This window comes from Chrysochloris asiatica, unplaced genomic scaffold, assembly GCF_000296735.1.
Source record: "Chrysochloris asiatica unplaced genomic scaffold, ChrAsi1.0 scaffold00048, whole genome shotgun sequence".
NCBI classification, from domain to species: domain Eukaryota; kingdom Metazoa; phylum Chordata; class Mammalia; order Afrosoricida; family Chrysochloridae; genus Chrysochloris; species Chrysochloris asiatica.
The window spans coordinates 4,323,862-4,340,155 of record NW_006408566.1 but is presented as its reverse complement, the minus strand read 5'-3'; the positions used below and the strand labels follow the sequence as shown (position 1 = coordinate 4,340,155).

The 16,294-nt window shown below is 40.4% G+C and overlaps 1 protein-coding gene across 2 annotated transcripts in view; it reads right to left on the bottom strand.

The window, feature by feature from the left end:
* Positions 1-16,294, bottom strand: part of WLS (wntless Wnt ligand secretion mediator) — a 166,830-nt gene that overhangs the window by 48,914 nt on the left and 101,622 nt on the right. For both annotated transcript variants that reach the window (XM_006862420.1, XM_006862421.1), the window contains 2 exons: positions 4,212-4,373; positions 2,250-2,386 (listed from right to left, as the gene is read on the bottom strand). In XM_006862420.1, coding sequence (XP_006862482.1) covers positions 2,250-2,386; positions 4,212-4,373 — 299 coding nt within the window. The remainder of the gene's footprint in view (positions 1-2,249; positions 2,387-4,211; positions 4,374-16,294) is intronic.

Sequence of the window (16,294 nt, the reverse complement as noted above, 5' to 3'; positions counted from 1 at the left end):
CAAATTTGTTCTTCAGATGATCTCTAAATTCAGGTGGGCTGTATTCAAGGTTATATTTTCCCTCTTGTGGACTTGTTTTCATTTTCTTCAGCTACAGTTTGAATTTGCATATGAGTAATTGATGGTCTGTTCTACAGTTTGCCCCTGGCCTTGTTTTCACTGATGATATGGAGCTTTTCCATCGTCTCTTTCCACAGATGTAGACAATTTGATTTCTATGTATACCATCTGGTGAGGTCCATGTGTATATTCGTTTCTTATGTTGTTTAAAGAAGGTATTTGAAATGAACAAATCATTGGTTTTGCAGAATTCTATCGTTTCTGTCACCAAGACCATAGTTTCCAACTACTAATCCTTCCTCTTTGCAACCTTTACATTCCAATCACCAGTAATGATCAATACATCTTGATTGAATGTTTGATCAATTTCAGATTGAAGCCACCACTCGTCTGTCAGTTTGTCATACTGTGGTGGCTTGTGAGTTGCTGTGATTCTGAAAGCTATTCCACCGGTATTTCAAATACCAGCAGGGTCACCCATGGTGGACAAATTTCAGACTAGGAAGAAAGAGTGACAAACTACTTCCCAATATTTAGTCCAAACAGATTACATGTATATATATATACACACACACACACACACACACACACACACACATGTTCACTGCAGAAATATTCACAATAGCAAAAATAAGGAGACATCCTAAATTCTCATCAACAGAAGAATGGTTAAACAAACTTTGGTAAAATACACAATGGAATATTATGCAATATTGAAGAATAATGATGAATCTGAGAAACACATCATAGCATGGATGAACCTGGGAGATAATATGCTGTGTGAAATTAGTCAATCAGAGAAGAACATATATTGTGTGAGACTACTACTGTAAAAAGTCAAGAAAAATGTTTCCATGCACAAAGAAACATTCCATAATGGCTACCAGGGATGGGAGGGAAGGGAAAATTATTCACTGCCTAAAAGGTGATGAGAGAAACATAGTTAAAAGAAAAACGAAAGAAATCATTTAAAAAAATACTAATAATAAAAGAGAGAAGGGTGACCAAGAAAAAGGGTGGACGAGGGCTGTAAAGTAAATACTGTCACAGTTAATATTGTCATATGCTGATGACTACTCAAGAAAAGTGGGAACAATTAGATTTGGTAGGTGGAGGTCAATTGTGAGCCTGTCAAGAACAGTTTCAATGGAGTGGAGGAGAAGAATGAAGACCAGAATCATTCAAGAGAGACTAGAAGGAAAAAAATATGGAAAATATTTTTGAGGAGTTCTGTAAAAAGGAGCAGAGAAGGACTGTGGTGGCATCCGGAGGAAATGAGGAAATGGGAGACTTTTCCTTAAGAGTGAGAGATGGTATTGTGTGTATATGGTTGGTAATAATCCAGCAGAAATGAAAGGCAAATGATGTGAAAGGGAAGGAAGGCATATTTGCAGAGAAGGAGTGGGCTTAGTTAAGAGAAGGGCAGTTCATCCACTGTAAAAGAATATGTAGATATGACCATGGAAATGAAGAGCAGATACAGAATTGTTGTTGTTGTTGTTGGTAAGTGCCATCAAGTGGGTTCCAACCCATAGCGACCCTGTATAGGGTTTCCAAGGAGTGGCTTGATGAGCTTGAACCACCAACCTTGCAATTCCAACGACTTTGTAGTCTGATGCATTAGCCCACAGAGCCACAATAGGACTCCAGATACAGAATGGTGGTGGTGGCTGTGTGCCATGGAGTCGGTTTTGTCTCATAGCGACCCTGTACAGGGTTTCCAAGGCTGCAAATCTTTACGGGAGCAGAACTCCTCATCTTTCTCACACGGAACAGCTGGTAGTTTCGAACTGCTGACCTTGCAGTTCGTAGCCTGATTCGTAACCACTCCGCTACTAGAGATACAGAATAAAGGACCAGAAATATGAGAGAAGTAGACTCCTTCAGATTTAATGATAATTTGCATGTGAAAGCTAAAGAAAAATGAGTCCAGGATGTTGTTGCTATTGTTGTTAAGTGCCATCGAGTCGGTTCTGACCCATAGTGACCCTGTATAGGGTTTCTGAGGAGCAGCTGGTTAACTTGAACTGCCAACCTTGCTGTTCAAATCTACTTTGCAGTCCAGCTCACTAACCCACAGCACCGCACCAGGTTCACTAGCCTAAGTAGTGTACTGACTGATGGGACTAGATCCCTAGCAAAAGCATTGTAGCAGAGTATGCAATGTCGGTTCTGAAATCAGTTCTTACTTTTCCAAAAGTACTGGGGGGCGGGACATCATGGTGATCCTCCTCCAGTACCACACCATGATGATAAAGATGCTGGGCGTAAGGAAAGTCTTCATGGCAAACCAGACCTTGGTGAAGCCTCCATTTTGATGGATTCCCTAGACAGAGATCAATAATAAGTTTCAAGTTTAATGCATCATAGTATTATTTTCTACCATCAAATACATTTAAGAGAAGTAGGTGGAGATTTAGTCTGCTGAACTTCTGAAAATTTGAGAACTTTCACATTCACAGCATGTATTGTCCTCATATTACCCTTGTCTCCTCACAAAGTGTAGAACTAAATATCAAAAGGTATAAAAATGAACCCGTTATGCTACTAAAATGATTCAAGTTAAGATGAAAGATTTTTCTGTAAGGATATCACGAAAAAACTGGAGTTATCCTGTTGTTGCTGTTAAGTGTTAACAAGTCAATTCCAACTCATAATGACCCATGTGTGGGGTTTCCAAGTAGTGGCTGGTGGGTTTGAACCACTAACCTCACGGTTAGCAGTGAAATACGTATCCACCAGCACCACACCAGGACTTCAGAGTTATCCTGTGATGCTGGTTGTGTGCTGTGGAGTCAGTTCCGACTCATAGCAACTCTGTACAGGGTTTCTGAGGCTATAAATTGTTACAGGAGCAGAAAGCCTCATCTTGCTCCCATAGGATGGATGGTAGTTTAGAACTGCTGGCCTGGGCTTTGCAGTCTGACTTAAAACAGAGCTCCAAAAAGTTATCCTAGGTGCCCAAAATGTACAGACTAGTAAAATATGTTAAGGCAAAGCTATACAATGGAATGTTCAACAGTAACATGAGATTATATATATAAGGTAGTGGTTATATGCCATTGAGTCAGTTCCAACTCATAGTGGCCTTATGAATTAGAACTGACTCTATAGGTTTCCGAGGCTGTAAATCTTTACAGGAGCTGAAAGTCATCTGTCTCCCGCGGAACGGCTGATAGTTTTGAACTGCTGACCTTGAAGTTCGTAGTCCGACTTATAACCACTGAGATACCAGAGCTCCTTATATTTATATATAGTCTTAATATGTTATTGGACTCCTGGTGTAATGCTGCAGGATCAGCATAGGACTGAGAACCACAAGCTTGGCAGTTCAAATCCACCACCTGGCTCCTTGGAAAACCCAAACAGGGTTGCTATGAGTCAGAACCAACTTGGTGGCACTTAACAACAACAACAATATATTATTACATAAAAAAAAATGTTTTGAATATAAAATCACTTGTTTAAAGATTTATATGGGATTATATGTAAGTTACTAGTGCTACTCTCTGTCAAGTCAGCTCCCACTCATGGTCACCTTATTATAACAGAACTGCCTGGTCCGGAGTTATCTGTGTGAGATACGTCAGCATCTCAACAGTGCTAACTCGGTTTACGTGGTAGGATATTATGGTAATTTTAGGCTCTTCTGTGTGCTCACCTGTACTTTTAATTTTCCTAAAATAAATACAGATTTCTGATGTGATCTTTCTTTTAGATTAAATATATATATATAATATATATAGCCTCCTTACTCCATGCTCTACTTTTTCCATTTTTAATCAAATTAACTGGGAAGATTTCATCATCGAAAAAACACCACCATTCCCTTTAGCATTTTTGCTTGCAAAGCAAAACATTTAGAATAAATTACCTTTATCTTAGTTTGATTCACTATGCAATCATTATTATTGGGGGGAAAAAAAATCTTTAAGTGAGCATATACAAATTGTTTTCCATTTCTGTGACTTCTCACAAAAGTTAGTTCACTTTTTGTTTTCACTTGTCATGGGTACCTTATTAGTCCCATTTCTCAGATGAGATAACTGGGGCATGGCGATGCCAGGAGTGAGATGCTGCCTCCTATTGATACACATGCCCTAAGAACTAGTATCTCTAGTGTCATGTCACAGCTGGTTTAGATCACTTACCACTAGTCGGATATCCTTTATCTCCCCAATCCCAATGTTGATTTTCTTCTTTTCATTCACGGGCAGTCGGATGTTTAGGAGGTAGTACTTATGAGCTACAGACCCAATTTCCATAAACGGAAGGACATCACACTCATAGTAACGTCCCTCATGCTCTGGGGTCTAGAAGAAGAAGAGAAGGTTTGGGGGCAAGTCACGATTTTCAACAGACGATGCCTGAATTCTTTTATCTTTATTTCATGTTGCCAATTAAAACAATGTCATGCTTAAAGACACATATTAGAGGAAAAACTTAATAGGGTATAATGGAGATATGGTGCTTACCCCTTCCATCCTGAAAAGCACCACATTTGAGAGGTAAAACCAGAAATTATAGGCAAAAAGAAGAAATCTCTTCTTTAACCCCAGTTAATCTCTCTTAATAATTTTCTTAATATTAATATCTCTCAATAGAGTTCTCGAAGCTTTCATCCTCTTTAAAAAAACCCAAACCAGTTGATTCCAATTATGATAACCCAATTTTGCAGAGTAGAACTGTGCTCCATAGATTTTTCAAGGTATTCACATTTCAGAAGTAGATCACCAGGTCTTTAATATCTGAGGCAACACTGGGTGGGTGCAAACTGCCAACCTATAAACATTAATAGTAAAGCACTCAACCAAAAGCACCACCCAAACACTCCTCATTAGAGGTACACATTCAGCTAACTTCATCCAGAGAAGTCTCAGGCTCTATGGAATGACCAACTTCTTTAAATGCTCAAGAGGAAATCCTTACTGAAGTTCGCTACTCTATTTATGATGGCTAATTCTTTTCATGGGATGGACTGAAGGAAGCTGAGAAAGAACTTTTTATTGACTTGACAAAAAGACAAGTCACTCAAGGAGTCCTTGAACTTTGGGGAAGACAGAAAGGGAGGAAAGCTAATTATGAGTTTAGTTTGCTAGAGAGGTCAACTCTGAATCAGAAAAATCTCTTAGACTTCTTGCCAAACAATTTAAGAAACACTGTCCAGCACAGAGTGGTGGGAGATTGGAGAGCAAAGACACAGCTTGCTCTTTTTTTTTTTTCTTTTTAAGTTTTTATTGTGAGTTCAGTGAAAGTTTACAGGGCAGATCATCAGTTTTACATTCAACAAATCATACACCTTGTTTCATTACAATGATTATAATCCCCTTCATGTACCATCAGAGCAGTATTTCTCTCTATTCACTTCAGCTCTTTTTTCTTTTTCTTTTTAAACACTCACAGATATATAATAATTTACCCCACCAAAGGGCACCATCTGCAAGTCTGGCTCCTGGCCGCCAGTCCTTAGTCCCTCTCTTTCCATGAATCTAGAGTCCTCAGCTGCTCCTTCTCTCCATGTCCCTGTCTCAGCCTCCATCCCATCTCTGGTGTTGCTATTTCACTGGATAAGGCTCCACATTCTGCTTGTGCTCTTCCCCCTTGATGGTCCTAGGGTCCTCTGTTTCTGGACTATAAAATTAACTACTCCCCCGTTTTTGTTACAAAACTTCTACCTTTACAATTGTGACAGTCACAATTAGTCATGATAATAATTACTCACTATTGAAGCATAAGAATCTTATCCCCATCTCTTTTCACCAGACCCATCTAGACAATATGAAAACTATTCAGTGGAGACTCTATCTTCTTCCCCACACTCTTAAACTAAACTCCCTCTTGAGACCTTGTAAGCCAGTCATTTCAAGCCTTTATCACCCCCTCATTTTATGTATCCAATGTCTAAGTTGCCCATCCCTATCTGCCCTGTGTACAGAGGCGACAGCATTGATACTTGATGTGAAGACTCCTTCCCTGTCTGTTGGTATTTAGAGTTACTACCTCCATGAGTACAGGTCAAGTTCATCAAATTGTAGCAATTTACCCTCGTTTCCTTTATCAAAAAAAATATATTTTTTTTAATCTTTCTCTAGTCGAGTTCTGATTATCAAGCCATTGAGGCTGGGTCAAATGGGTATTAACTGCAAGTTTGGGTATTCTTGTGCATCTTTCCTCACTTCAGATCAGCTGGATGCTTCACTCTCAGTTCTAGCCCTCTGTGGCTATGTCCTTGTCCATGGGCTCACCACACTTCAGACTAATGAGCCCCTCCTCTTCTCTCTGTCATCTCCAAGTCAACAGGAGACAGCTTGCTTTTGAAAACTAATACTGGTCTACCTCACCAGGCCTCCTGGGTATGTATACCTGTTGGAAGCAGTGGTAGGGCATGAATATGAACATGGTGATGCATGAGCTGTAGCAGATACTTAACCTTGATAAAGCTGGTGAGTGTTGGCTTTATATGCCAATTGCAATGTTTGCTGGCACCTCCTGGCCAAGTGATTGTTGTTGTTTAATGCTGTTGAGCCAGTTTTGACTCATTGCGAACCTGTATAGTGTTTCCAAGGAGCTGCTGGTGGATTTGAACCACTGAGTTCAAAATGACCTTGAAGTCCAGTGCTTACCCTAAAGCGCCACACCAGGACTCCAGTCAAGTGATAGGAGAGGCCTAATGTGTCCTTACTTAGCCTCTATGATTCAGTACTCTGTCAGTTTATTGTACTGTGATAACTTGTGTGTTGCTGTGATGCTGGAAGCTATGTTGTTGTTAAGTGCTGTTGAGTCGATTCCGACTCATAGCGACCCAGTACAGGGTTTCCGAGGCTGCAAATCTTTACGGGAGCAGACCGCTTCATCTTTCTCCTGTGGTACCACTGGTAGTTTCGAACTGCTGACCTTGAGGTTCGAAGCCTGATTCGTAATCACTACGCTACCAGAGCTATATCACCAGCATTTTAAATATCAGCAGGGTCACATATGGTGAACCTGAGCTTTCATCAGTTTCATCAGAGCTTCCAGACTAAGACAGACTAGAAAAAAGGAGAGTCAGATAACTTCTGAAAAGTGGTTGTTATTAATGCCATCAAATCAGTTCTAACACATAGCAACCCTACAGAGGGTTTCCAAGGAGCAACTGGCAGATCTGAACCCGCAATCTTGCAGTCAGCAATCCAGTGATAATTCTACAACGCCACAAATGGCTAGTCACTGAAAACCTTATGAAGAGTGTGGAACATTATCTCATATAGTGCCTGAAGATGAGACCCTTAAGTTGAAAGGCATTCAAAATACAATTGGGGAAGAGCTGCTCCTTACAGTAAAGTTACCTTAATGATATGAATGGAGTTAAGTTTGGGTGGCCTTTATTTGCTAATGAGGCACAGTTTAAAATAAGAACAGTTGCAAACATCCATTAATAATCGAACATGTAATATGTAAAGTATGAATCTAGGAAAATTGGAGTGTGTCAAAAATGAAATTGGACTCATTAAGATCAATAACCTAGGCATTAATGAGCTGCAATAGACTGGTATTGACCATTTTGAATCCAACAGATAGTTTACTAAGCAGAGAATGACAAATTGAAGAGGAATGGCATCACAGTCATCATAAAAAAGAATATTTAAAGATCTGTTTTGAAGTATAATGCTATCTGTCATGGAATACCCATACATTAACAAGGAAGAGCAGTTAACATCACTATTATTCAAATTTACACACCAACCAGTAAAGTCAGTGATGATGAAACAGAAAAATTCTACCAATTTCTTCATCATGAAAATTATCAAACATACACTCAAGATGCACTGATAATTACTGGTGATTAGAATGTGAAAGTTGATAACTATGAGAAAAGATCAGTAATTGGAAAATAATGGAATTTTTCCATGGGAAGCTCATTTATGCATGACAAAAGTAGAGGTAGCAGTTATTACTTTTCTCCCGATATCCTTATTTGAAGACCAAACCATGAAAAATTAAAACGTTGCCCTCGAGACAGTTCTGACTCATGGTGATCCCACATATGTCAGAGCATAACTATGCTTCATGACTGAGTTTTCATAAGTGGATCATCAGGTCTTTCTTCTAAGGTTCCTCTTTGTTGTTGTTGTTATGTGCCGTGAAGTCAGTTCCAACTCATAGTGACCCTGTACAGGGTTTCCTAAGCTGTAACAGTCAACCTTTTTTTAACAGGCAAGAGCATTAACTGTTTGCACTAGCCAGGGCCTCTTATTTGAAGACAGAATAGGCAAACATCTGGCTCATGGGCTTGTAGGAGTTCCTTCTACATGCATGGCAGATGTCACTCATCAGTTGTGGCAAGGTTTTAAATTTTAATTGTGGTTTAGGAAAAAGGATACAGAACAAATTAATTTTCTGTTCAACAATTTATACATATTTTGCTTTATGGCATCAGATGTAATTCTCTTCTCACTTTGATAAAAAGAGAGGACATATGCATCAGAACACTCACACTGCAGTTAATACCAACTTGACCTGGCTTCAATGACTGGATGGTCAGAGCTCAACTAGAAGAAGAAAGAAGGGGAAAAAAAGAGTAATCTGATACAATTTGATGAACGTGACCTACACCTATAGATGCAGTAGCTCAAAAGAAGGAAAAATCTTTACAGTGAGGATCATCCCCACCCTTTCCAGACACAGAGTAGACAGGGATAGGCAACTTGGACATTGGCTAACCAAAACGGGGGAAGGGGCTACAATGGCATGAAGTGACTGGCTTACAAGCTTTCAAGAGGGAGCCTAGATCCAGAGGAGGCGGAGGGAGGTAGAATCTCCACTGAGTACTATCCAATCTATCTAGGTGGGGCTGATAAAAGGAGATGTGGATAGGTCTCTTGTGATACAATCGTGAATAATTGTTATCAGGACTGATTGTGAAGGTTGGAAATGTAAAGGTAGATGTCTTGTAGCAAAAGGAGGGGAGTGATTGACTTTGCAGTCTAGGAGTGGAGGGCCCTGGGACCATGAAAGGAGAAGAGCAGAGAGCAGGATCCTACCCAGAGAAGCAGTGATGCCAGAGATGGAAGCAGAAATGGTGACGTGGAGAGATGGAGTACCTGGGGACTTTAGATCCTGAGAGGGAGAGACTGTGCACTGTGGACCAGGGGGCAGGTTTGCAGGGTATACCCTTTGGTTGGTTGGTGATGCACGAAGGGGACTGTAACCATGGCAATGAAACTACAATAGGATAAACGTAACGCTAATGTTCTTTCATGTAAACTATCACATAACTCACAATAAAACATTAAAAAAAAAAGTGATTCCCAGGAATGGTCTCAGCTCCACACATAAAGAGTGTCTAAATAACACAGTTTAGGGGGTTCTACAAGTCTCTATCAGACCAATAAGTGTGGTCTTTTATTTATGACTTTGAATTATGTTCTACATTTTTCTCTTATTCTCCCAGAACTAGACACCATTTAGTTCTTTTGGTTTCTGGGTAGTGGAGGCTGTGGGTCACATAGTCCATCTATCCTTTGGACTGATTGTTTCCTTGAGTCTTTAATTTTCTTTACTCTAGAGTTGGAGAGACTAATGATTGCATCTTAAATGACCACTCACAAGACTCCAGCCTCTACTCACCAAAGTAGATAGTAGATTATTGTCTTTGAACATGTATATTATCCCAATTGACTTAGAGGTCCCTCAAGACTGAAGTCCTAAGTCCCAAAGATGAGTGAATCATTCTCTCAAGGTGTTTAGTTAGGGTTAAGATGTTTTCAAAACTTTGCCATGGCGATTTTTTATCCTCCAAGGTCTGAGGGGTTCTTGTCAAGTACTACCAATTGATTAAATTTGGCAATCGTGATAAGAAATATTCTTCTAAAGAAAGAATTCTGCTTCTTTTTCAAACCTCAGCTGTCGTTGTTGTTGTTGTTAGGTGCCATCGAGTCAGTACCAACCCATAGCTACCTTATGCACAGTAGAACAAAACATTGCCCAATCCTGAGCCAACCTCACTACTGTTGCCATGCTTGAATCCATCGATTCTGCCACTTGGCCATTCCATCTCGTTGGGGGTCTTCCTCTTTTTCTCTGACCCTCCACCTAACCAAACATGATATCCTTCTATCCTACTCCAGCGACTGGTCCCTCCTGACAGTATGTGTGAACTATGACATATGTCCAAAGTATGACATATGTCCAAAGTATGACATCACTCTTCTGTCAGTTTGTTGTACTGTGGTGGCTTGTGAGTTGCTGTATTTTAAATACTAGCAGGGTTACCCATGGTGGACAAGTTTTCAGATGAACTTCCAGACGAAGACAGACTAGGAAGGAGTGACAAAGTAATTCCGGATATTTAGTCACTGAAAACCTTATGAATAGCAGAGAAACCTCAGCTGTAGGTTGGATAATTCTTTTTGTATATGTCATCTTTCTCTTCTTTCCACACTGTTCTCTCCTATGCTTACAAGTCAGAGCCAGAATTAGCACTACACCAAAATGACTGAACAAGTAAGTTGTTCACCAGGAAGCCATCAAGGCAAGCAATCAAGTCATTCAGGATAAGTCCCCTCAAAGACTGAAACTCAAAGGGAACACATGAGCTGGCATGTAAGCTTGCTGGCGATTACATTGGTCTACTGGTGAGTAGAAGAGAGGGAAAAGCAGCAATGAAGAAATGGGTTCAGTTCAACCATGTTCCATAGACTCCTGTTGACCTGGAGATGAGAGAGATAAGAGGAAGGGCTGGTTGGTTCAAAGTGACCTGGGGACACCTGAGCCCATGGACAAGGACATAGCCATGCAGGGCTACAGCTGAGAGTGAAGCATCCAGCTGATATGAAGTGAGGGAAGACACACAAGAATGCACAACTTGCAGATAGTACCCATTTGACCTAGCCTTGATGGCTAGATAATAAGAAGTCAACTAGAGGAGGATTAAAAAAAAAAAAAATTGATAAAGGAAATGAGTGTAAATTGCTACAATTTGATGAACTTATCAACCTATATTTATGGATATAGTAGCTCCAACTGAGAAGGAAGGAGTCTTCACATCAAGTATCAATGCTATCCCCTCTAAACACAGAGTAGATAGGAATGAGCAACTTAGACATTAACTATCTAAAATAAGGGGGCGATAAAGGCACGGAGTGACTGGCATGGAATGACAAGGTTTCAAGAGGGAGTTTAGTTTAAGAATATACAGGGGAAGAAAGAGTCCCCACTGAATAGTTTCCATCTTGTCTAGATGGGTCTGGTGAAAAGAGATGGGTATAAGATTCTTATGATTCAATAGTGAGTAGTTGTTATCATGACTAATTGGGACTGTCACAATGGTAAAAGTAGAAATTTTGTAACAAAAACGGGGGCGTGGTTAATCTTACAGTCCAGGAACAGAGGACCCTAAGACCATCAAGGGAGAAGAGCACAAGCGGAATGTGGGACCCTATCCAGAGAAGCAGTGACACCAGAAATGGAGGCAGAGATGGGGACATGGAGAGAGGGAGCAGCTGAGGACTCTAGACTCGTGGAAACAGAAAGACTGAGTGCTGGTGGCCAGGAGGCAGGCTTGTAGAATGTGCCCTTTGGTTGTTTAAATTATTATATATTCCTGCATATTTTTGTGTACATCCCTCCACCCATCCATCCCCCCCAAAAAACAGAAGGGATTGGAAGCAAAACAACAACAACAACAACGAGACATCCCCATCCTAGACATCCAAGCATGAACCTGGTGAGTGAAGTACAGAAAACCTGTCCTTTAACAGGCTTCTGAGAGATACTTTTCTTACTTTTAGAACCTAAGTGCCAGTAAGATTCAAACATACTTCTGTCAAGCACTAAAAATAAAAAAAATTGAAAAGGCATACACACACAAAAAAAGACTGAAGATATATTATAGGCTCTAATCTCTCTTGGTGTGGCATTGTAGAATAAGCCTAGGTTTCAAAAGCCAGGTCAGTGGTTCAAACCCACCAGTCACTCCCCAGAAAACATACACAGGGTCGTTATGAGTCAGAACAGACTCAAGAGCATTTAACAACAACAATTTTTACATTGAGACAGCTGATTATCTCTGTGGTAACAAAAGGAGGACTTTTTTGATGTGTTTCAAGTCAGGTTCTTATTTCTAGAAATGGAAAATTTAAGAAGGAAGGGAACAAAAATTATTCAGCCTAATGCCATTGACCTGATAGATGCTTTTCCAAGGTCTCAAAAGTAACGGCAGAATTGGGTCACAGTTATGGGTCTTCCAAATCCAAACCAAAAAAACCAAAACAAATCCATTACCGTTGAGTCAATGCCAGCTCATGGTGACCCCATGTGTTACAGAGTAGAACTGCGCCATAGGGCTTTATGGACACCAATCACAAGACCTTTTTACTGCATCACTGCTGGGAAGGTTCGAATCACCAGCCTTAGGTAAATAGTTGAGTGTAAGCCATATAGGCCACCCAGAGATCTATTCCAATTGTATGATTTTGCTGTCTCCAGTTCTGGAATGGATAAAGACATTCCAGTGCAGGAGAAGGAAAGGATGCCTGCCTTGGATATGCCCAAAGACAAGCATTATGCTGCCATGAAGAAAGCACTGAATTCCAAGACACAAGGCCTAGATCCTAGTCCTTATCCTGCCCCTCTGTTGGCTGGGAGGCCTTAGGAAAGTCACCTCACCTCATTAACTTCCCTTTCTTCCTAAATAAGTAATAATAATAATAATGTAATCTCCAATGTCCCTTTCTAATTCCTCAGTCATGAGTCTCTGTTGTCATTCACTTCCCAGAGGCTATAGAAAAGATAACATTGCTGTTGTGGGCTGTCAAGTTAATTCTGACTTATAGCATTGATCCATAGGATTTCCTAGGCTGGAGTCCTGGTGTGGCACTGTAGGATAAGCACTGAACTGCTAAACACAAGGTTGGAGGCATAAACCTACCAGCTACTCCTTGGGAACTCTATATAGGGTCACTGTATAATCAGAACGGACTCAATGGCACCTAACAACAACAGTCTTTACGGAGGAGCCCTGGTTTGGCACTGGACAGCTAACACAAAGTCAGCAGTTCAAACTCACCAGTGGCAACTCGGAAACCCTGTACAGGGTCACTGTGACTCAAAGCCAACTCAACGGCACTTAACAGAGACAATAATCTTTATGGAAGCAGATTGCCAGACCTTTCTCCTACGGAGCTCCTTGCCTAAGTTGAACAAACTCATAGGTGCATACTGGATTTGGGGGTCTTGGCCTGGCCTACCTGTCACGGAAACAAATTCACTATAGCTTGTTAGGAACTCTTTTTTGCACTGAGGTTCTGCCTCAGCCAGAATTTAGGGCACTTTCCTTCATCTCTCCTACCCCTCCCCCAACTCAGACAAGAGACTGGCTAATTAGGACAAATTACAGCAGGTGGCAACTTGACTTTTTTTTTTTTCTTAAACTTCACAATCCAGCAGGGACCAAAAAGCTTGAAAGCAATTTCTCATTTAATCTTCAGATTTAAGATTAGATTTCACTGCAATCAAAAGGCACAGATTGGATGATTCATTTCCTTCCCCCACGTTGTTCACGATTTAACATTATTCTTGAAAGGGATCGACACATACTAAAGATAATTAAGCAACTATCATTTAAACAAAAGTTGTAGGCAAGTACCCCTCCTCTTCCTCTCTGCTTCCCAGTGCCCTGCAAGTGGATAAATAAGGTGAGAAATGACTTTTCCCTTTCTGAGGATAAACTTCCATATCCTTTAGATTAGATGTCCAACCAGTCTCAGTTCTGAAAGATGCAATCAACTTGCAATGACAGCTAGCAAGATTTTAATTAATTTTCTCATTGCATACAAAGACTTTAAAATGTTAGATATTTCTCTCTCTGGTACCTCCAGTTTCTCTTGACCATTCATTTTTAACCTATAAGGGCTGTCCACAAGGGTCTGCTCCGTTGGTTTCTTTGGGGAGGAGTCCTGCTTTTAGTACTCAGCACAGACTCCTAACACACTCATTCTCAAACTTCCCTAAACTGAAAATTATGAATTGATAATCTGTGAAAACATAGATTCTTCGGGCCTATCCCTTGCAGTTTGATTCATTAAGTCTGGGCTGTGATTTAGTCTTAGAGATTGAATTCTCTTTCTATTTGCCCACCCCCCCGCAAAAATTATTTTCAGGTCTGTCTTAATTTCACAGTAGTGCTGTTTTAACAGAAATACTACAAGTCAGTGGCTTTAAGGAATAGAAATGTATTTTCTCAGTGTATGAGACTAGAAGTCTGAATGTAAGGCAATGGTTATAAGGGAAGACTCTTTCTGTCCACTCTTGCCTCGGCTTCTACATTAAAGCACCTTGGTGATCTTTACACGGCAACTAGCTTCTCCCATTTGGGGTGGCTTTTCTCTGTCTATTCTGCTCCTTTTAATCAGAAATATTGAGGGTTAAGACACTTCATATACCAATAAGGCCTTATAAACTGAAGGAAAACGAATTCCTTAAGTGGGATTATATTCACAGGTATAGAGGTTGAGAAGGTACCTGTGAATTGACCTTGTTTGGATGTAGGGTCTTTGAAGATGTTATCAGGTACCATGAGGTCATACTGAAGTTGGGTGGGTTCTAATCCTATATGACTGGTGTCCATATATAGGAGAAGAGACAGAAAGAATCAGAGGGCAGAATGCCTTTAAAGATGAATCAATAAACCAAGGAATGTCTGGGGTACCAGAAATTGAGAGACAAAAAAGAATCTTTTCCTGCAGCTTCAGAGACAACACAGCCCGGATACTTTGAATTCAAACTTCTAGTCCCAAGAACTATGCAAAAGTAAATTTCTGATGTTAAAACCACCCAACCTGTTGTATTTGTTACCACAGTCCTAAGAAACTTAGGGATCTTAGAATCCGCAGTTCCTACCAGCTCTCAGGTGTTGCTGACACAGTTTGCTCTCAAACCACACTTTCTGTAGCTCTGGTCTAGGGAACCAGGGTGGCTGGGAAGGAGTCCATAAGCTATGTTAGCTATGTTAACCAGGTGCTATGTTAGCTGCTTATATGTCGAGTGCCTAATTTGCCCAAGACGGCTCTAGTATATATATACTTTTTCTCTCAATAGCCCTTCTGATTAATATCCCCTTTCACTCTCAAACATGTTCTAGACTAGATGATAAATTAAAAGGTCACCATGTTTATGTTCATGATCTCATCTGATCCTTACAAAGACTCCCAAAGAGGTATTCTCATTCCATCTTACAGAAGAGAAACTAAGGCAATGACAGAATATGTAAACTTGGCTGAAGTCACATAGCCAGGAAGTGAGAACGTCTGAAGTTGAAGCCAGAGTAGCTGCAAACCCGTGCTTTTAATCTATGTTAACACTGTGAGATTCACCCTCCACCCTCACCTTACTTCTCTCTAGGGAAGGATGGCTAGAGCTCAAGCTGAGGTTTCAACCTGCCATTCTTACTATTTTGTGAGAAACCCTAACTTTGCACTTCTAGGCAAAAGACTACAGCAAAGCTGGGATATGTCCAGGCTAAAAGAGAAGAGGAACTAGATAGATCAATGGAAGGGATACTACAAAGCTGTTTAGATTCTTTAGGATTAACTTATTTAAAGATGTCAAATGAGAAAAAATAGTAAGCAAAAGTACGTCTCCTTCGAGAACTGGCCCTCTTATATATACTTCACACAAAGGAAATAAGACAATTTCTCTACTGAAAGAGACATCATAGATCACCCTGCTGGTGGTGTTCCACATCAATATCTTTGTGAGGAGAATGAGCAACCATCAGTAACAGCAACCAGAGCTCCAGGTCACCTCCACAGAAACTTTCAAGGGTAGGTGAGTGGAGAGGGAGAATGGGAATCATAACCTTCAGGTAGTATGTGCGACGGCACCATTTCAGTGTGTACAGGGTCCCTGGATAATTTAGTGCTCATGCCATCAAATCCTGCTATCCTCTGAACATCAATAAATTGATGAGAAATCTAAGGCTTTTGCACAAAAGAAAATCTCTCCCTATTCGATCATAATCAGAGAATCTGGATTATATGAAGAAGCACATGGCATCAGAAATGGAAGAAGACTCATTACAACCTTCAGTATGATTGCACCTCAATGTAAAGGAAAAAAAAAAAAAATCGGACCATTAAATAGCATCATGATAAATGGGAGAAAAAACTGAAGTGGTCAAAGACTTCATTTTGCTTGGATCCATAATCAACATCTGGAAGCGGCAGTCAAGAAATCAAATGACTATTACATTAGGCTA